A 23,233-nucleotide genomic window follows, 5' to 3' on the forward strand; every position below is an offset into this window, starting at 1 on the left:
GGTGACCATGTCAAGGGGTCTAACAGGGGCACTTTACAAAAAAAAAAAGAAAAAAAGAAAAAAAAAAAGGAACCCTCACTGAAGAAGAAAAATTCCAGCTAAAGTGTATTCTGTGGAAAACGTAGAAATGTTACACAGGGCATCAGGAAAAAACACGAAACTTGAAGACTCAAACAATAAACAAAACAACAACAACAACAACAATTAGATAAAATCCAACTAGATCATGCAGTAATATGCATGTCCATTATTTTCTAAAAAATAAAAAATTAATAATAATATTATTAATAAATAAAGTTAGATAAAATCCAATAAGATAATGCAGTAATATGCATGTCCAGTATTTTCTAAAAGTTAATAAAAAATAAATAAATAATAATAATAATAAATTATTATTATAAAATTAGATCAAATCCAAGGAGATCATGCAGTAATATGCATACGCAGTATTTTCTAAAATTATTATTATTATTATTATTATTAAATAAAATTAGATCAAGTCCATTGAGATCATGCAGTAATATGCATGCCCAGTATTTTCTGAAAGATAGATAGATAGATAGATAGATAGATAGATAGATAGATAGATAGATAGATAGATAGATAGATAGATAGATGTAAAAATAAAATAAACAGGAAAATTACCTAAGGATCATATGTGAGCAGTGTTTTATACTCCTGAGATTTTTTTTTTTTAATTCATGAGATGGTATAATATATATATATATATCCCAGCATCCGATTATGTTTGTTAAGCACGAAGTAAAACATTTTTGAGCGCACTTAACAAAAAAAAAAAAAAAAGGGGGACCCCCGCTGAAGAAAAATTCCAGCTAAAGTGTATTCTGTGGAAAACGTAGAAATGTTACACAGGGCATCAGGAAAAAACACGAAACTTAAAGACTCAAACAATAAACAAAACAATAACAACAATAATTAGATAAAATCCAACTAGATCATGCAGTAATATGCATGTCCATTATTTTCTAAAAAATAAAAAATTAATAATAATATTATTAATAAATAAAGTTAGATAAAATCCAATAAGATAATGCAGTAATATGCATGTCCAGTATTTTCTAAAAGTTAATAAAAAATAAATAAATAAATAATAATAATAATAAATTATTATTATAAAATTAGATCAAATCCAAGGAGATCATGCAGTAATATGCATACGCAGTATTTTCTAAAATTATTATTATTATTATTAAATAAAATTAGATCAAGTCCATTGAGATCATGCAGTAATATGCATGCCCAGTATTTTCTAAAAAATTAAAAATATTAAATAAAAGTTAAATAAAATCCAATAAGATCATGCAGTAATATGCATGTCCAATATTTTCTAAAAGTTAATAATAATAATAATAATAAATTATTATTATTATAAATTAGATCAAATCCAATGAGATCATGTAGTAATATGCATGCCCAGTATTTTCTGAAAGAAAATTAGATAGATAGATAGATAGATAGATAGATAGATAGATAGATAGATAGATAGATGTAAAAATAAAATAAAATAAAATAAACAGGAAAATTACCTAACTAAGGATCATATCTGAGCAGTGTTTTATACTCCTGAGATTTTTTTTTTTAATTCATGAGATGGTATAAAATATATATTATATATATCCCAGCATCCGATTATGTTTGTTAAGCACGAAGTAAAACATTTTTGAGCGCATGCTCTTTTCGGAAAATAATCACCGATATAATTTGCACTTACTGTTACACCTGAAAGGTGATGATTTTCCAATAACAGCGCATTTTATTCCTTTTATACTACAGCACTTTGCCCACGGTTACAATTTTTGATTGACGTTATACTTTTGATCAGTCTATAGTTACAGTGAATTAGTTTTAGTTCCTCTTATAGCTTACCGCAGCCATAAACACTCGTCCTCACACCAGTCTCTTTTTCCCCCTCACTTGGGGAAAGTAATATGGGGAGAAAAAAAAAAAAAAAAAAGAGAGAACAAAAAAAAAAATCCCTACAGCATCTAATCAACTGACCAATCAGAATCAAGAATTCAACAGCACTGTGCTATCAGTCACGAAAAAGTTGTTCAGTATTAGTTTGTTCCTGAACTTTAATTTGATCTTGTGTTACAGATACAACAAGCGAACGAAGACGAAGACAAGGACGTGAACTTTGTCAAAAGTTTCAGTTTCGTTGCTAAATATAAAGATGTGATGACAGAGCAGACATGACACCTTTACAAAAACGACTAAAAAGAGGAAAGACGTGAAGGAAAACACAAGACGGCAGACCTCGTTTTGGGGAAGGCTAAATGAGGTCACTTCCTGATTTACAGATCAAACTGTCGAGCCTATTTTTATCCCAGACATAATGGGCTTGGTGTGATTTTACATATCTGAAAAAAATGTGAAGGGTGCTTTTGTTTGGACTGCAGCACTTTCTCCCTCTCTCTCTCTCTCTCTCTCTCTCTCTCTCTAAGGCTACATTTTCTTCCCATTTATAGCCTGAAGATTTTGGCTCGGTTGTTCACACGCCGCCCAACCACTGCAAACGCTGCTATGTCGCTAAACATAGAGAGAGATGCATGTATGAGGTTTGCATAAGGCTTGAGCAGAATTCTGGTTTCCTCTCGACGTAAAAGGACACGCCCGTCTTGCACGTCGCAATAACGAGGTCAAGAACATCCAAGAAGTTTCTCCAAAAAGCTTTTAATAAGAAGCACACTAGGCCCATTCATGTGCATGTTCCATCCTCTGGTCTGGTACTTGTCTTTCCCAGACACACACGCAGCTCCACCAACGCTAAACAAACACACCATGCCCTGACTAACCAAACCAAAATGGCTGAAACAATCCTGCTCTATTCATGGGATGAGACGTGGAAAACTGCTTTTTTTTTAATCCTTTTGTTCTCCTGAGCCATCCTGTCTGTCTCCACACAAACCACACGACATCAACCGACCAATCAAAGTTAACTACGTTATGATGTAACATCCGTAAAAACAAACATGCGAACATTTTCATGTCGCCATTATTACCAATTAACCAAGTCGAAAATAAACCAGTGCCTCTTATTAACTTAACATCGCACAAAAAAAACGTTAAACATTATGTAAAAAATACTTACGTAACTAACATAACTACGTTAAATTCTCAAATCAGATCAGCATTGGTTGACGTTAACGCTGTTTGACGTGTACTTAAAAAGTCGTGCTCGGGTTCTACCTGAAACCTGTTTCCATTGCTGAAATCTCGATAGCAACTGTAACCAAGCATGGGCGGGGCTTAGGATCACTTAATTAGCTGGGTGTTAGCTATTCTTGCAGAAAATCGTCTGCATACAAGATGACAAAACACAAAAGGGTGTACCGGGATCAAGAGAACCTACAGTAATCCACTGTTTGAGCCACATCCAATCTGATCCCTCTGAGCGTGCAATCAAAAGTTTTGGCACCGTCCTAAATAGGTCAGTCCGATTCAGCAAGCAGATATCGACACACAGGTCACCTAGTGACTCGAAATGCCGGCTTTGTTGCAAAGAGCGTGTTGAAATGTGAATATGAACAACTGTGAAACGCTGACACGCTGTGAGGTTTCGACAGTTAGGTCTGACTCCATAGACGACGATCCCAGAGGGAGCTGCAATTCACTCCCATTACTTGCAACACAAAAGCGGAATGTCAATACCAGTTCCAAAATGGGCCAATCAATAAAAGACTTGAGTAAATGAACTCGTGAGCTCCTGCTTTCCTAGCAGCGTGTGTGTGCGTGTGCGAGCGACAGTGAGAGCTGGAAGACGCTGGAGTGACAGACAGCGTGTTAATCTCTCACGCTGTCCCAGGATTACATGTGAAGATGGGGGGAGGAGAGTCGCAGCTGTGAATCATGCAGAAAAGCCACTTTGAGATTCTGGAGACAAAAGCGCCACACGCTGCATTAAAACTCGGGACCTTCCTATAATGCCGCGCATAATGGCGCTATTATCATCGTGCGCCAGATTAATAGGATCCGACTGTACACGACGGGGAGGGAAAGCATAAAGAGCGGCGTGTAGCAGCATCCAGAGCTCAGTTTTCATGCACATTTGTGTAATTTTGACGATTTGTCACGAACGTATGTCAAGACTGGACAGTGACAGTAAAGAAATATATGGTATAAGCACGAGTGTTTTACTGGGAAATACGCCACTCGTATTATTTTTCATACCGAGCTCCATCCGGGACATAGAGAGCCAAAACCGTGATCTCTGTTACCCTTTTTCCACCAAATCAGTTCCAGGGCTGGTTCGGGCCCAGTGATGGTGCTGGTTCACAACTCGTTCAACTTGCGAGCCAGCTGAGAACCAGTTTGCTTTTCCATAGCTCACGGTGCTAAGGGAAGCCACGTCATTACGTCGCTGTGTACGTCAGTTACGTCGCTACGTTTGCATAAACCTTGGCGCGAATATCAAAGCAAAAACAACACGGAAGAAGCAGCAGCAGCAACAACAATAATAATAATAATAATAAAAAATGACTTCGTGTTTGTACAGCTGCTGCTTCTCGTCGCTTAAAAATGGCGATCTTTCGCGGTCTTGTTATTGTTGTTGGTCTTAACAACTCCGCCCCCCTGCTGACGTAAGCGGTTCTTTCCTCTGGCCCAGCAGAGAGTTGGTGCTAGCCTGGAACCGGTTTTTCTGGCCCCAGAGCCAGTTCTTTGTGAGTGGAAACAGAAAACCCGGTTCCAAACTAAGCACTGGCCCCGAACCAGCCCTGGAACTGCTTTGGTGGAAAAGGGGCATATATGTAATTCGTGAGGAAATCGATGTGTTCTGATACTTTTGTGTCTCTAGAATAAAAAAAGAAATGATACGGTGGCTTGAAGAGATGAAGTTTATCTTCTTGTGTTGAAAAACTCACATTTTTCATATGAAATACTTCGCGGATCTGAGTGACATATTTCAATAATATTGGCTGTTTTTTTTTCATCGTATATCAGATATATTCCATATACCACGAAAAAAGCCATTATACATACACATTCCATTTGGGTCTTCAACACGTCTCTTTCAAAATTCTCTCAAAATCTTCCCTATTTAACGAAGCAAACCTGGCAGCCATGCTTGTTTACAAATCGTCAGTCGCTCGCTCGCTCGCTAGCGCGGAAGTTTTATGTCTACGACGTGCGACGTCATGTTGTCTTGACAACCAAGCAATATCGTAAACCATATTCAACACTCGCTCATTCTCCATTGGGTAGACTAGAGTGACGTAATACACGTAGGATGAGCGATATGCTAACAATACTGCATGCTAGCAAACCAAATGAATGAAACCTGCTAGAAGGGAATAGAACACGTGTTTTTATTCCATCGAAAAAAGTGTCCTGTATGGATAATAATTTCACTCTGATGACGTCACTCCCAGCGGTTTCCCACTGACCAGACGCGCGTTATCAAAACAGCAAATTAAAGCTCCTTTGATTTGATGTGTCCAGATCATATAAAGAACGTTTGTTTGACGGACGCACTGTTAAAAACGTTATTTGTAAATATAATTGTTCGATGTTTCAGATGAAGGAGTCTCCCGTGTCAGCACTTGGGGGGGAAAAAAGTCGTCTGCGTATGTTTTACGACATGGGAAAGCCTGTGCTACCGTATGTTATGCTGAATGGTTTCCATGGTAACATACGACATCACCTGGAATTATTCATTCATACGCAACGTTAAATATGGATACGGATACAGATGGAGCTTTCTATCCGTATCTGCGTCCATTTTGCCCGTTTTCTGAAAGCTAATAAATAGAGATGAAACGGAGCAGTCCCACCACTTACACTACCGTTCAAAAGTTTGGGGTCACTTTGAAATGTCCTTATTTTTGAAAGAAAAGCACTGTTCTTTTCAATGAAGATCACTTTAAACTAATCAGAAATCCTCTCTATACATTGCTAATGTGGTAAATGACTATTCTAGCTGCAAATGCAGGGTTCTCGCCAGCGCTTTATATGGTTGCGGCCCGCTACGCTAAAATTTCAGACCGCAACGGTAATTTCCCCCCGCTACGCTAAATTTTTAATATAGCGTAACGGTTGTTTTCAGTTGTTCATCACCATCGCCAAAAGTTTTTTTTTTCCTGCGCACTTGAGCAGTTTTCAAGGTGTCAAAATCAGCCTACGTTTGTTAGGAAACCCATGCCTGGAAATCAGTTCCGAGAGAGAGAGAGAGAGAGAGAGAGATCCTGGCGATAACTTTCTCTTGAGCTGGACTTCGGTGAATGACAATGGATGACGGACCCCCTCGCAAAAAAAGAGACATTCGCTCTTTCTTCACAGTTAGAAATGTAAGTGCACCACTTCTACAGGTTTTCCATCACGCTTGAAAACTTAACCCAAAGCCCTTTGATGAATGAAAACGTCTACTTTGTAAGCAGGTTTAGCAATATGACAGGGCGCACGTATCGGATGATTAGCGCTAATTTACTGGATCCCACTGTGGCTAACATTAACACACTGGTAATCTGCCTGCATGCCATCCATCGTTATATTTCTATAAGGAGACAGGCACAAGAGAGGTTGGAGGAGATGAAGGAAAGGACATAGGAGGCAGAGGAAAGGAGGTAGCAGATAAACGGGCAGAGGATGGAGGTAGGCCTAGTGGGGGAGAGCCCGTTGTTGGAGATAGAGGAGGAGATGGAGGAAGACGAGCAGAGGCTGGAAATTCACAGGTGAGAATGAGGTTAATGATATGATTTTAGTCATGGGATTCAGCTCCAATGTGCCAAACGTGATCGCCCTTGTGGCTTTAAATCAGAGAATTAACAGTGGTTACAATCAAAGTTACTCCCGTGGTGTTAACAGAAGACGGCGAACCAAAACAGGAGAAAATCGGGCATCGACCCGTTGTGGAAACAAGAATTATAAAATTTTATAATTTTAATTAGAATAGTAAATTTTCTATTAAACAAGAAATTTAATAGTTTTAGATTATATATTAATTATTTATTAAGGGGGCTGGGTGTATGTTATGCCTGAATGAAAATGCAATTTGTTTTTTTTTTATTTTTATGTGCTCAGGCATTTCTTAATTTCTTAATACAATAAAACATTCATTATCTCTTTGGTTGTGTCTGAGTTTACATATCTTTTGACAACACCCTTTGTAGTTCAGTGAAATACAACAGTAGGTAACACATTGCCAAGATCCAAAGATGTAACAATTTTCCATCAAGGATATACAACATAAAAAATGCAATTTATCCCCTCCAGGAACGTCAAATATGGCCAATTTTGGGCATGATTTTTCAAAATCTCCGCACCATCCCCCCGCTCGGTCGCTACGCTCCCTCGCCATAACCCATTACGCTAAAAAAAAATCCTGGTGAGAACCCTGAAATGTCTGGTTTTTGGTGCAATATCTCCATAGGTGTATAGAGGCCCATTTCCAGCAACTCTCACTCCAGTGTTCTAATGGTACAATGTGTTTGCTCATTGCCTCAGAAGGCTAATGGATGATTAGAAAACCCTTGTACAATCATGTTAGCACAACAGTTTAGCTCTTTCGAGAAGCTATAAAACTGACCTTCCTTTGAGCAGATTGAGTTTCTGGAGCATCACATTTGTGGGGTCGATTAAATGCTCAAAATGGCAAGAAAAATATGGAATCAATTTTGTGCCAAAATGTTCATACAATACTTTTGAAATATCAAACAAAAACGACAAATCAAAAATACAAAAAAAGAAAAAAAGTAATTTTTTTTAGACTGGCAAACAAATTATTCGTGTAATTGTGCAAAATATCAGTCTATTACTCTTCAGAAACCTTTTATTTTTGTTCCGCGTCTTTCTCGGTTTTGCTTGACGCAATTTATTTTGGTTGCGATTCCAGCTTTCTCGTTTGCGCTCCCTGACTTTTTCCTTGCAGTTTTGGCACAAACTTGACGTGTGGGCGGGCTGTCCAGGAATGCATTCCCATTGGCTAACTTGTGTTTGACTGACAGCTACGCTCAGCCATTCCCTACTCGGATTCTGGCGGACTGTTTGACGAGTGACCGATCCATTGACGGTAAACAAGGATGGAGTGGACTTCAGTGGCGACTATGATACTGAATTAATTCAACAAAGTGTAAATTCAATATCATAGTCGCCACTGAAGTCCATTCGATCCTTGTTTACCGTCAATGGATCGGTCACTCGTCAAACAGTCCGCCAGAATCCGAGTAGGGAATGGCTGAACGTAGCTGTCAGTCAAACACAAGTTAGCCAATGGGAATGCATTCCTGGACAGCCCACAGCTGGAATCGCAACCAAAATAAATTACGTCAAACAAAACTGAGAAAGACGCAGAACAAAAATAAAAGGTTTCTGAAGAGTAATAGACTGATATTTTGGACGATTACACGAATAATTTGTTTGCCAGTCTAAAAACATTTACTTTTTTCTTTTTTTGTATTTTGATTTGTCGTTTTTGTTTGATATTTCAAAAGTATTGTATGAACATTTTGGCACAAAATTGATTCCATAGAAAAATGTCTTGACTATATTTTCTATTCATTTTACAACTTATGTTGGGAAATAAAAGTGCGACTTTTCATGGAAAACACAAAATTGTCTGGGTGACCCCAAACTTTTGAATGGTAGTGTAATCCTGGTTCCACTTCATACAAAATGATTTGGACATAAATGCAAAATCTGATTCAGTGATGCTGAAAAAGGTACAAAAAACCCCCTCTAAATCCCTCTCTCCTCCAGTGCTCATCCGTCATAATTTATTCACGATTTAAATCCGATACTGCCTTTCAGTATAATTACACCCATGGGGCTGAATCAATACATGTTCCAGGCTGTGTTTTGGAGATTTGGGCTTTGACCCCGACTCCGAGTGCCCTTACTCGGATTCCTGTGCACGTTCAGAGCCGCTGCACCAATATATGGAGATACAGTCAGACACTCGCACATCTGTCCCTCTGGCAACAGACGCACGCAATTACTGGCTTTGCCACGGGTCCTCCCTGCTCGCCCATCCCCCCTCGCTGCATCGCTCCCACCCTCCGCCTCTCCTCTACCTCATAACCACAACGTGTCAAGGTTACGACAATGAGCAGAGGCTGATGTGCATATATAAAAAACAAAAAACAACAAAAAAACCCTCTGCAACGCATGTACCTTATTTATGGTCTCACAAATAGTCTAATTTTTTTTTAAACATAATTAAAATTTATTTTTTAAATATATACGTTTCATACATTTGCATTCGTACTTGTTTTGCTGCCAATAATTTGTGTAATTTTTTTTTAATTTAAAATTATTTTCTAAAATGTATAAAAATCAAACTAATGCAACAGCGGAGAGATGCGTCTTTTGCGTCCGTTTTTTTGAGTACTCTGCAATACAAAATATTAGATTATATTTGGAGCTGATAAAATAAATAAAAATAACTTGTGTCTCAAACTGCTGGTGCACTTAACCATCGATCTAAAACAGCATGTAACGCGACGCCACGTTGCGCTTGACGGAAACGCATCTTACATACGGTTCAGATCACAACACGTTTAGCGTGTATTTAACGCTCGTCACTATGAAGTGTATTTAACAGATTCTGTATTTAACAGACGAGCGCATCAATCCAAAACTGGATTTAAAAAAATGAATTAATATTCGTCTAATGTTAGTGTTAATATTTCATGAGGCAGCGTGAATTAATATTACTGACAGGAAGGAAGTAATCCATAACAGAGACATTCATGTTCATCTGATCAGGTGCAGGCGCAGGTTCGAGACGGATCGCTTCAAGGTCGGACAGGACGCCGTGCTGTCGTCAGCACAATCCTGAGCCCTTCACCGTGTTCGTTTACCTCTCTGCAACCATCCCTCTGTTCTTTCTTTCTCTTACAGTAAATCACATGTTCAAGGCTAATGTTACAGAAGCAGATCCCTGGGACTGGGTTCAGCTTTTTTTTTTTTTAGTAGTGCGCAAGGCATATTGTAATCCCAGTGTGTCACAATAGTCTGTCTCTCTCTCTCCCAGTTTTTCTCTTTTTCTCTCCTCTCAGTTCAGTTCAATTCACCTCAACAAGGTTCAAGACGGTTAATAAGAAACTTTTTGATTCAAAATAGCGAAAGAAAACAAAGAATAACCAAAAATCTATTTCATTGGTACAAAAAATAAAAATAAAAAAAGCATGCATTGAAAATAAATAAATACATAGAATTTTTTTTTCTGTTGCATGCTATTTTTTTTTGTACCAATACAAATTATTGGCAGCAAAACAAGAATGAATACAAGTGTGTGTGTGTGTGTGTGTGTGTGTGTGTGTGTGTGTGTAAAAATAAAAAATTCCCCCCCAAAATATCAGCATAAAAATCTCCCTGGCCAGCAATTTTCCTCAAAAGTATTAAAAAAAAAAAACAAACAACAACAAAAAAAAAACCCACCATACATTTTATATAATTATTTTTTTAATTTTATTTTCCAAATATCAGCATAACTGCTGGCCAGGGAGATTTTTTTTTCCTCAAAAGTATAATAATAATAATAATAATAATAATAATAATAATAATACATCATGTATCTATGTATAAAAACTTTTTTTTAATTTTATTTATTTATTTTTATTATTATTCCCCCCCCAAATATCAGCATAAAAAAAAAAAAATCTCCCTGGCCAGCAGTTTTCCTCAAAAATATTAAAAATAAATAAATAAATAAATAAATAAAAACAAAAACCCCATAACCCGCCTCCATTTTCTCTTCGTCTCTTTTTCTGAGATCGATCACCTTCTTTCTCGCTCCCTCCTTTTTCCCTTTCTCTCCTTCACCCCTTCCCTTTCCATCTCTCTCTCTTTTCTTCTTCCTCACCATCTTTCTCCATCACTTTCTTTCCATCAGCATCTTCCATTTCTATCTACCCATCTATCTATCTATCCGATGTCTCTTTGTTTGCTCTCCCTTTCTCCATCCCTCTATCCCCCAGCTGTTCCTGTGGCGTGGTAGAGATGGAGGCAGGCACCTCACACACTGACTCCATTGTGTATGTGTGCGTGGTGCAGGACGGAGGGTGGGCGGTGGGGGGGTTTGGGGGGCGGAGCTGCAGCTCAACAGCCGATTGATTTTACAAGGGGGGGGGGGGGGGGGGGGAAATATGAGGAGGGATATAAAGGGATGGCAGAAGGGAGAGCGCAGCAAGGAGGTGGCAGGAGAGAAATCCCTGCAGTTAGCATCCCTGCCTACAAGTCTGCTTCGATCTGCTGTTATCTCTCTCTTCGTCTCTCTTTCTCACCTTTTCCCTTCAGAATACTTCAATTATTCCCTTCTTCTTATCCCCTCCCTCTTCACTACACACGCAGATCTGACGCGCTCAACTGGATGCCTAGCTGGTCTGGATGATGACAAATTGCACATGATAGTACACACACACACACAGTGTGAATTCCCAGACACTGTGTATGACTTTCACACTCGCACACACTTCCCCGTGCCACTCATTAACTCGTACGCTAAGCTGGTGCCTGAAACAAAACCCATTAACATGCTAATCTATGGATCCTATTTATAGATTATTTCATTGACAGCCCATCAACTGCAGTAAACACTGTGGATGTTGCTTACAAGTCATGACAAAGACAGGCCAAGCAAGACATAACCGCCGTTTCGTTTTAGCGGACGTTTAATTTCCTGACAAGTCGTTTCAACTCATCATTTTGTCCTTTTTTCCTCCCGTTTATGTCACTAGGATAGTATCGTATAGTACAATATCGAAGACGATAGTACAGAATAGAAGACTAGAATTAGGGATGAAGGGAGCCGATACGGACTATAGGTACTGGCTTAGACAGATTTTCCCAGTTTATTATAATACAATACAGTACATGTATATTATTTATCAGCTGGGAGGTTCGTATCGTGAAATACCATGACCGAGGTCTTGAAAATACATTTTCAAGGCTGAGGTCACGGTATTTCACGATACGGACCGGTCTTAAGCTGGTAAATAATATATTTATTTTTTTCTTTCGTAAATTCTAACAGAAAACGAGAGCGCCCGAAAGGGAAACCATATTTCAGATAGCGCTGGATACTCCTCTGGAAAGACGTGAGCGAGGACGGCTCATACACGTCGCCATTTTTCTTTGTTGCGGACATGAAAAAGTTGCACAGCAACATGTTTAGTTCTTCGCCAGGTACAGTACGTCTTCCACCTTTCGAAAAAACTTCCCAAAGACATTGACATCGTAGGTCGTCTTTTTTTTTTTGTATTTTCTGCCCTTTGCTCCTCAATAAACTGCTGGATTTGCTCGGTGTTAGCAACAGTTACAGGTTTTCGGCTTTCTCCTGAAAAGTTTTCTTTTATTTCGTCTTCCTCAGGGTAGTAAAACACGCTTTCGCTGTGAACACTGTCGTTAACGCTATCCATGCTGTAAAATTAATGCTATTATACTGAGAAACGCGAAAATAAATTTGTTGTTGTGAACGAACGAGTCGCCAAAGGTCCGTAACCGGGGTCCGGATCGTAGGATTCCGGACCGCTCGCGAGCCAGTCAGAGCGCACGATTTGATGGAAACCGGACCGTGAAAAAAAAGTCCAGTATTTAACGATTATTCACCGATATTCACGGACCCTGAGGCGGATAATCGTTTGAGTACAAATACACAGGTGATTATTTTTAAAAAATCATATTAAAAAATTATTTCAAACTTCAAAAGCGGCATGCAAAATGTAATAAAGGCACTTGTGTCACTTATCTACGCTGAGTCACATAAAATACTTAAACAAATCACAATTCCGCTTTACCTTTGAATAGCTTTAGACCAAACTTCCTAGCAGCTTTAGCTTTCATCATTTATAATTCTTCCTCGCTTACGGTGACGAAGCGATCGGACGCCGTTCTGCTGAGTCGCTCGAGGTGATTATCGAGAAATAGTCTGCATCTCTTGACCAATCAGCGCACGTGATTTTCTATAATATGGATGGATGGATGGATGGATGGATGGAATGGCCTAATGGTTAGAGAAGCAGCTTTGGGACCAAAAGGTTCCTGGTTCGATTCCCTAGACCAGCTGAAGTGCCCTTGAGCAAAAGCACCTAACCCCAGGCTGCTCTGGGTATGTTATACGCAAGCCAATGCCCGATTTGCCCGACCAAGACGCTCGAGCAGAAATATTTTGCCGAGTTAAGCCCGTTCGGGCACACCTATACTCGGCTTCTTTAAGCGCAAAAATTATTTTCGAGCAAGTACGTAACAAAAAACAAGACGTATTAATCAGCATCCTCGCCTCCCCTGCGACTGCCGTTTTGTTTTTTTCTTCCCAATTTGTAACGCCGATTCTGATTGGCTCGCTTTTCATCACTACGAGCGGTCGCTGGCGCCCTCGACATTTTCCCGGGTTGACTTCAGGACGTCCGCGCATATATATGTAAAAAAGCCAGCGGCAAGTACATTTGATAAATGGAAAGACGTGCTTTTGTGTCTCAAATAGTAAACCACACTTTCAAGGTTGTTTAATTTCCTCCTAAATGCAATGGCAAACTGAATGACAAGACAATACTGCAGTACACACTCCTGTTTTTAGTTTTATAATTCACCTTTGCAATATTGCAAGTCATTGTTAGGCAAAACAAAGGTGTCCTAAAAAGACGTACTACGTACTAGTACCGTACGCAAGCCTTACATACATGATATTGCGGAAACAAATGTTTTTAAAAATAAAAACATTACTTTCAGGCTTTCGTCTAAACCGGGGAACAGGGGCGCTGCGCCCTCTTACCGAAATGCCGATTGAACCCCAAGTCACACTTAGGCCATGCACTTATATGCTACTGCACAACATGCAATCTTTCTCAAAACGACCTTTTCTCCGTGAAAACATCCCAGCAACACCACGTGACAATGTGTCTGATCATCAAATGCGTTATAATTACTCCAAAAATATTCCAATCATAGTAGATACACCGCCAGACGGTGCAAAAACTATCCGAATTGGCGTTTTCCAGACTGAGGCGCCATGTTGTTTAATTGTTTACTTGTTGCGGCTGCTCTCGCGAGATTTGACATGGGTTACATACAAGGTCAGCTGACTTGTAGAGCGAGATTTCTCGAGACTGAATGACCTTTCACCCACCGGCGCGGGAGCTTTTCACAGAAGTAGTTCGCGAGTTGTTTTTGTTGACACTTGGGCATTTAAAGATGTCATCCCGTGGCACGAAACGGAAGAAAGCCAAAGACTGTCCGGGGCAGAAGAAGATTACTTCTTTCTTTTTCAATGTTGACAGACAATTTGTTACAATTTCCCTCTCAGATAGCCTCAGAATGTCCCATTGGAGCCTCAATTTTTCAAAGGCTTCGCACGGCGGAGGGGGGGAGGGGACAACTGGCACCATCCCCCCCCCCCCCGCTTCGCTCCCTCGCCATGGTGAGCGCCATCATACTAAATTTTTCTGAAAAAACCCTGACTTTCGTCTCAGTAACTCAATTCGACCCTGAGAAAACATATCAGTACTGCCTTGAACCGTGTACTTGAAAACTTGTCGAAATACCGCAAAGTTTTAGGGCAAAAGGAAATTCAAGGAGGGCAAAAAACAGGCCATTTAAGGTGTCAAAAGTTAACGCTGAAGCCTGGTACGTCGCTCTGGATAACAGCGTCCGCTAAATGCTACAACATAAAATAGAATTAAAAAAAAAAAAAATACAATAAAAATCCCAAGAACAAGCCGACTATACAATATACAGATACAAATGTAATTATATATAAATAAAATGTGTGCTTTGTACAGGAGAATGTGCATTCATAGTGCTAAAATCAAGAACTGTAATGAATGAAAATAAGAAAACTGTGCAAAAGAGGTAGTATTGAACGGAAGATGGATAGATAAATAAATAAATAAACAAACTAAGGCCATCCTTTAAAAAAAAAAAAAAAAATCCGTTTCCTGTCCACCGGGTGAGCAAAAAAAAAATTCAGTAGGGAGGGAGGGATTTTATATATATATATATATATATATATATATATATATATATATATCTGAGTGATTCCACGCTTATGGGTACTGAAATGGGGACATGAACTTATTCACCTAAAACCATTTCTTTTTTTACCATCAGGTCACAAAACATGTAATCTTTAATGAATGATATGTTAAAAGATAACTTTAATTTTCTGAGATGTAATAAAAACATATTTATATGCCAAAGTCAAGCCTATGAGTTCCAAAATGATGTCTGTTACATTACTTCTGTTACGATTGTCCATCTCGCGTCTGTTACAAATTAATTACAATCTAGCTCTATACCATGTTAATCTTATTGAAAGAATGTGTATGTTTATTCTACTACACATGTTTATTAATTATATTTGCTAAAACATCACCTTCCTATGTTTCAAAAAGTAATTCTACATTGTTAAAATTGAGAATATATATGTCCACAACACTTCTGTTACGTTCTGACTTTGGCATATAAATGTTTTTATTACATCTCAGAAAATTAAAGTTATCTTTTAACATATCATTCATTAAAGATTACATGTTTTGTGACCTGATGGTAAAAAAAAAGAAATGGTTTTAGGTGAATTTTTAAAAATAAGTTCATGTCCCCATTTCAGTACCCATAAGCGTGGAATCACTCATATATATATATATATATATATATATATATATATATATATATATATATATATATATATATGGATGGATAAGAAATCGCAATGCTGTGTTTGCTTTTTCTTTCAGTACTTTATTACAAAAGCAGACACATTTAATAAAATAACAGTTTAATCAACTGAAACTTGTACAAAAACTTTAAGTTAGCATTTTAAATGCTGACTGCAACATTTGCAAAACTTTTACAAAAGGTACTTAAAATGTTTTGAACACTAAACTTTGTACTGCACTGCACTCGTTTGACATTCAGAATTTTTATGTAAGAGTGCAAAGAAACTGATAATTTACAAATGTTTTCAGGTTTTTGTTCTTTGAAACTATGACGAGCAAAACTTCAGTGTAAACTAATTTTAACCTCAATGTAAATAAACTTTAACATGCTTATTTTTTAGATTTTTTTGCCGCTCTTGCAGCTGTGTTTTTAGGTCCACGTTTTAGGGACTGTTCTCCTACAGATCTGTCAGGGTCATTAACAAAGTAGGTAATGAATTTCGCATAACAAAACTCAAAAGCTGTTTGTAACGTCTTGGATAGCTCAAGATCAAACGAATTTTCCAGTAACGGTTTGTGATGGTCCGACACACGGACTTGTTTTTTTTTTTTTAAGATTTTTTTTGGGCTTTTTTTCACCTTTATTGGATAGGACAGTGTAGAGACAGGAAATGAGCAGGAGAGAGAGATGGGGAGGGATCGGGAAATGACCTCGGGTCGGAATCGAACCCGGGTCCCTGGATTTTATGGTATGGCGCCTTATCCACCTGAGCCACGACGCCCCCACACACGGACTTTTTGTAGTTCAAAATGACCGTTAGGCCTAGTTCGGATGAAATTACACTATTAAAATGATCACTGAATGGGGGCGTCGTGGCTCGGGTGGATGGGGCGCCGTGCCGTAGATCCAGGGACCCGGGTTCGATTCCGGCCCGGGGTCATTTCCCGATCCCTCCCCGTCTCTCTCTCTCCCGCTCGTTTCCTGTCTCTGCACTGTCCTATCCAATGGAGGTGAAAAAAGCACCCCCAAAAAAAAATCTTTAAAAAAAAAAAAAAAGATCACTGAATGATTTGTTTTTCTGAATCTTTACTATTTTGTTGTTCGCTAGAATACCATTTTGCGATTTCACACTTAAGCAAATGTTTGAAAACTCCGGATCTCCTTCCTTCATGGTGGCTGCCATTTTTTTGTGCCGCACGGCGCATGCGCAGAGCTGATTCGATTCTATATTCTGCGCGGAATGCGTAAATGTCAAGTTCGATTTTAGATTTACGACCCCGAAAAAAATGTCGAAAAACCGGCGTTAAAAAAAAATTTCAACCGCACAAACGGCACTCACCCGGCCGGTGGACCGGAAACAGAACATTTTTTAATAATGGCCTAAAGTATCCGATCAGATATATTTTCCCTGTATAGTATAGTAGCAGTATTATTAGAGATAAAGGGATCTGATACTGAATACCAGTATCTTAAAACATATTTTCCCAGTACAGTATCGTAACGTTAGAGATGACTAAGGAGCAAACAGAACGTGTGTGTGTGTGTGTGTGTGTGTGTGTGTCTCTCTCTCACTGGGGCAGCTGAGTGCCTCCTTGGCCGTGATGCTCTTGTTGCAGGCCGAGCAGAGCGTGGTGGCCGACACAGTCAGAGAGGTGAAGAGGTGGCCGTTGCTGTACCGCGCCTCTCTTTCGCGTGCCTCCTTCTCGCGCTCCTTCATGCGCTCCTTCTCTTTGTTCTGCGGGCACACAGAGAAACACACACTGGTAAGATGATCTGGAAGTGTAACTTTGTTTTGAAAAGTGCTGATCAGACAGAACCTGAGCTATTGCTGCCTTATATTAGCATAATTAATACAGCTCATTATGAATATTCACTTTCATATGATGTTTTACTTTTTACACCCTTTCAAGGATCGTTCCCGAGATACTTTGAGAACAAAACAAAATATGACTGTGTAAACCTAACAATATGACAATTGTGTAATCTATTCTACAAGACAAATGGAAACAGTCAAGCACGCGGTTGTGCAAGCATGTTTTTACAAAACGCCAGACAGAGAGGTCTGGGCCAGATGGGAATGTCTGTTCCAGCTGTTATTGCCATGGGGGTTTGTTTTATTCTGCACTTCAATTTGACCATACTGACACACACGACTCTGAGCACTCGGCTCCATGCCGGGCAGGAAAGCGATTTTTCAAGCCTTTATGGTGAGAAACGTTCCCCCACTTTCAGGAAGCATGGCAAACTAGGAATTAGATGCAAGATACAAACACGATCTTCACGAGCTTACAGCATCCTGACAGCTCGAGAGTGGCACGACTTTATAAGTCCCGCATAAATTCATAAATGCCGCATAAATTTTAGGTGGTTGGTCAGGAAGTGAAGAATATTTTCAGTTCTCCAACACTTCGTTCTATGTTTTTGGCAGATACTCAAGACAGATTTGTAGCCATCATGACATGGAAGGACGAACAGACCTGCAGGAGACCTTTAGATCCGTCAGGTTCTAAACCCAGGACCCCAGTAGAGATACAAACCGTCTGGTTGTTCTTGAGTTGTTGGCTTTTTTTAACTAGTGGCAACTATGAAGCCTCGCACAAGGACCATCCAGACTGTCCTGCTAGCGCTTAGTGTGTTCATGAAGATAAATGAATGAATGAATGAATGAATGAATGCATGAACTCCTTCCTACCAAAGTATCTACTAGAGTGGACACCATGGCATGGTCACCGCTCAGTTGGAGCACAGCGAGTCACTTGGTTGAAGTGTGTTGAGGAGGACTTGGAGTGACTGACTGGCCACGTTGGCATCCAGCATGAGCAAGGCAAAGTGATTGTTACGGACAAGAGAGCTTGGGAAGCCATGCTGCGGAATGTGACCAGTTTCGATGGTGGGCAGCCATATCCAAGATGATAGATGAGAGTTTCTCAAGTACAAGCATGCTCTAAGAGCACAATATACCCCACTGGCAACTCTACCATAACTCTGGGAAAATGTGACCGAATTGAACGAAATTGCAACATGCGTATTACTGGCATACAACAAAGAATCCTGCCAAGTTTCGTGAAATTCCCCCAAAAATTGTAAGAGGAGTTGATTTCAGAAGGTGAGTGCCCTTCTCAGGACGGACAGACATCGCTACGACATAACCCCCCTTCGGGCCTTTCGGCCAGCGGGGGATAATAAAAATTGTGAGGGAAGTTGAGTTGAGAAAGCAAGCACACTTTGATGAAGTTGCCAAAGTACAAGTTTGTTAATAATCAAGGGCATAGTAGCTCTGGTCAAATTTGCCCAAATTAAATGAAATTTCAATCTGCATATAACTGTCATATAACAAAGCCTTCTCCCAAGTTTGGTGAAATTCCTCTGCAAATTGTAAGAGGAGTTGATTTCAGAAGAATGTACACCTTCATGAAATTGTCAAAGTAGAAGTTATTTAAATCAACGGCCAAAACTCGGGTAAAATTTTCACAAACGAAATTAAATCGCAATATGCGTATTACTGTCATATAACAAGGCCTTTTGCCAAACTTTGAGAAATTCGTCCAAAAATTGTGAGATGTCAGAAGGCAAGTGCACCTTCATGAAAAAGTACAAGGTTGTTAATCAAGGGCTGCAACTCTGGTAAAATGCAACTGAATTTAACAAAATAACAATATGTGTACTACCGACGTACAACAATGCCTCTTGGCAAATTTGGTGAAATTCCTCCAGCAATCGGAAGAGGAGTTGATTTCAGAAGGAAAACGCGCTCATGAAATTGTCAAATTGTAATGTTGTTAATAAAGGGCTGCAACTTTGGTAAAATGTGACCCAATTTAACGAAACTACAATATGCATATTACCGACATAGAACAAAGAATCCTGCCAAGTTTTGTGAAATTCCTCCAAAAATTCTAAGAGGAGTTGATTTCAGAAAGTAAGCACCCTTCCCGGGACGGATGGACAGAAATCGCCACGACATAATCCCCCTTCGGGCCTTTTGGCCAGCGGGGGATAATAAACTCTGACTTTTTCCCCAGTTGCTTGACCCCCCCCCCCTCCAAACTCTAAATCTGCCAACTCTTAACTGGATGCTTTGCCGTGTCATGTAGGTTCAGTATTTGACTTTAGCACATCAGGGCTCAAAATTCGCGGTGGTCCGGTCGCCCGAGGCGACTTAATTTGTCATTTGGCAGGTAATTCCTGTCACTAGGCAGCCCGGCTGGCTAGTTGAAAATAAAAAATATATATGAAGCGAAGATTCAGACTAGCGCTGTGCGATATATCGAATATACTCGATATATCTCCGAAAATTCTGTGTGAGATACATATAATTATTATATCGTAACTATCAAGTATTTTATGGTCATCTGCCGACTTGCGTTTGTTTAAAACCTTTTCCGGTGGTTTTCTCCCTGTCCCTCAGGCAGTAACGCGAGAGGCTGCCTAAGGGTAAAAAAAAAAACCATCACGCACTCGCCAACCAATCCTGGGCGACATCTCGGTGCTGAAAGGAACTTGCGGGAAGATTTTCTAGTTTCGGTTTACAGCGCTGACTCAGTTCGTGCAATCGCTGGTGTTGCATAGGCTACCGTGTAAGCGCTGTCAATTTCAGCGACAAATTAAAAATGGAAGCAGACAAATTGGTTCCTAAAAGAACTAGTAAGGGGTCAGTCATCTGGCATTTTTTTGGATATCGCGAGGAGGACGTGGAACAGCAAATGCCAATTTGTAAAGTGTGCAAAAAAAAAAAAAAATACAGTATCAAAATACTCGGGTCTTGAAATAAATGCACATTAGTCATGAACAACCGTAACTACTCTCTTTTGTGTTATTTTTGACAGAAGTAAAATTCATACATGAACAAATTTTGGTGAGTTGATTTTCTGTTTGGCGAGTTACTTTGGAAGGTAACTAGTCCGGCTGGCTGGTGAAAAAAAATATATGAATTTCGAGCCCTGGCACATATTCTTCGAAGACAATAATTTGGCTCGCTTCCACAAAAATACGATGTCATTGCAGTGCAAATGGACGACCCAAGGCGGCTTTGGAGAAACACGCAATGGAGCCAAGCCTGTGATTGGTTTTTACAAGCAAGTTGTTCCAAAGTTGATTCCTTCTGAGATGGATGACTTTCAAGAAAGACGTCTAGAAGTTTCTAGCAGTTAGTTCCTGTTATTACTTACGCTATTGCAGCTCCAAGACGGGACAAAAACAAGCAGGACTCAATGGCAACAATTCCTTCTTGTTCTTAATTGGTATGTCTGAACTATCCTTAAAACAAACAGGAAGTTCATAATATATTACACCTTAACACCCATTCTCCCAACGCCACCAAATTACAACACTGACCAAGATGGAAAAGTCCGTCTCGGTGGGAAATACAAAAGTCACCGATACAACAGTGTTGACAGGCCTTTCAATTACATGAAACCTGTGACGGATAAGTCGTAGGTGCCCAGATTAAAAAGGCGCCCGAATTAAGGTCAAGTGCCCAAAATATGCTACCAAAAGTAAAAAAAAAAAAACCCCAAAATGCTGATTAAATAAACTTGGCTGCGTAAAACCCAACGTCTTGACTTTCTTCTTAAAAACACAGAAATTAGCGAGAATTATCGTGTATTTCTCGTAATTGACACGAAATCCGCACCATTCCCAGGCTGTTCTGGGTTTGTCGAACAAGCCGTAGAGCACGAATTCTCCATCAATGGCGATCGGCATGCCATGATTTCGTGGAAGAGCGAGACTCGCGTACCAATGACCAGAGCGGGATTTCCACATTAGGTTGAAAAGGGAGTTAAAACTCATTTGGAATCTAAATCTCCTTCAGCCTTAATAGACAAATCTATGAAACATGTAATCTGCCTTGCCCGCTGCGATTCTGAGCATTACACAATGCGTACGAAATCGGTCTTCATTCTGGTCATCAAAATGGACGGAGATGATCATAAATAAGGTGTAGTGATTGAAAAGCGCCGTCCTCGAGACGGCATGTTTTGTCCCGTAATGCTGAAACTAAAAGCAAAAGTCAATTACTATTTGGGGACTTCTTGGTTTCCGTTGCATAAACAAAGCCGAAGACGATTTGCAGCAGTAAACGTTTAGTGTCGTTAATCACCAGTCGAGGTTATGAGCTGGACTTGTGTGAAACATGCTGGAGGAAGTCGCAGTTCCTCCTTAGACTTCTGCATCAGCGGTACTTTTAAACTTCTCCGCATGAACTCATTAACAGATGTCCAACCGCAGGATGCATTTATTATGACTCCGTAAGATAAATTTAACCGACTACTTTAATTATCGACGTACACAAAGTGTTTCAGAAGAGGTGCCGAGTGAAACTCCAGCGCCTTGCTGTGCGAGAGGCTCAAACGTCGCATGCAAATCAAAGAAACGCCAGGACTGGGCTGCTGAACCGTTTATATTTGCAAAAAAGTCTCTTTGCATCATCATGCTTGCAGATAGCATCTCGCAAAGGAAGTATATCAAATGAACTTCCCCTAAGAGAAGGGGGATGGGGTTACCAGGAAAACAAGAAGAGGATGGAGACGGTATTAAGAAAAAGGAAGATGTTGCATTTTCTGCATTTATTGCGCAAAAAAACAAACACCACCCATTTCTTCCACGAAGCTGTAGGGCTCACAAGTCTGAAAGATGAGTCTGATAAAACAAGTCTGTAGGTAACACAGTCCGTCTAAGAACTACAACAGCCCGTCTCTTTAAGAAACTACATTTCCCATCAGCCAACTTCCGCGTTGACCTACGTCACGCCTGGGCGGGATCACCAACGTCACATCCTCCAGGAAAGCATAAGTAACCCGGAAACTCCTAGCTCGCTCTCTCTCTCTCGTCTTGGACTTCAAGCCGTCCGGACACAAAGAGATACCCTGCACCAGAAAACCCAAGAAAAGACGTCTTTCTCTGCAAGATCCACGATTTAGCGCGTTTTCTTTCTGTTTACCTTTAGCCACGGTAGATTCTAGAATCGCACGATTTTAAACTCAGATTGAGCTACAACCGGTTTTTGTTTGTCTATCAGTAACATTACCAAACTGCAGCCCAAGCAGTTAGTTTAAAGTTAGAGGCGACGGCTCCCTCTAACAAAGCGCTGTGCACATTGTTTTAATCAGAGACTTTCTTTTCATTACGAGCGACCACGCATCGGACCAAGAAATCCTCTGCTATTCACGGAAGCGACTCACGTCCTCCACAACGTTGAAACTCCAAAAGTCTCTGAACATCTTCTCATAATCTCGCGTAGAGGCAAGATACTGAAGTAAGAGACTAGTATTTGGGCAGAAAAACTAATCTTAGGAATTAGCTTTATGAAGAAGTGTGAATTTAAACTCAGGAACAGTTTAAATGTGTACACTGTAGACCCTTAGGGTATTGAATTAATTATTGTTCTATTTTTGTCCTCTCAATTGTTTAATAGATAGGTTTTGCATGCCCCCTTTTCCTTTCTAACACTTTAATTTCATTATTTACACATATTTTGACCTCATCAAGATTTCAGTGAATTTGGTAATGTTATAAAGCTAGTGGGTTAGCTCCTACGGCTAATTCTTCTGTCTCATTAGCATCCAGGGCTAATTGTATTGTCTCCAGGGACTATAAAGGCCAATTTATGCTGACAACCCAGTCC

At 39.7% G+C, this 23,233-nt stretch overlaps 1 protein-coding gene across 2 annotated transcripts in view; it reads right to left on the reverse strand.

The window, feature by feature from the left end:
* The window catches only part of arhgef2 (rho/rac guanine nucleotide exchange factor (GEF) 2), a 147,831-nt gene that overhangs the window by 24,369 nt on the left and 100,229 nt on the right, over positions 1–23,233 (reverse strand). For both annotated transcript variants that reach the window (XM_060905693.1, XM_060905694.1), the window contains one exon: positions 17,182–17,344. In XM_060905693.1, coding sequence (XP_060761676.1) covers positions 17,182–17,344 — 163 coding nt within the window. The remainder of the gene's footprint in view (positions 1–17,181; positions 17,345–23,233) is intronic.

The sequence above is a fragment of the Neoarius graeffei genome, chromosome 23 (assembly GCF_027579695.1).
Source record: "Neoarius graeffei isolate fNeoGra1 chromosome 23, fNeoGra1.pri, whole genome shotgun sequence".
Taxonomy (NCBI): domain Eukaryota; kingdom Metazoa; phylum Chordata; class Actinopteri; order Siluriformes; family Ariidae; genus Neoarius; species Neoarius graeffei.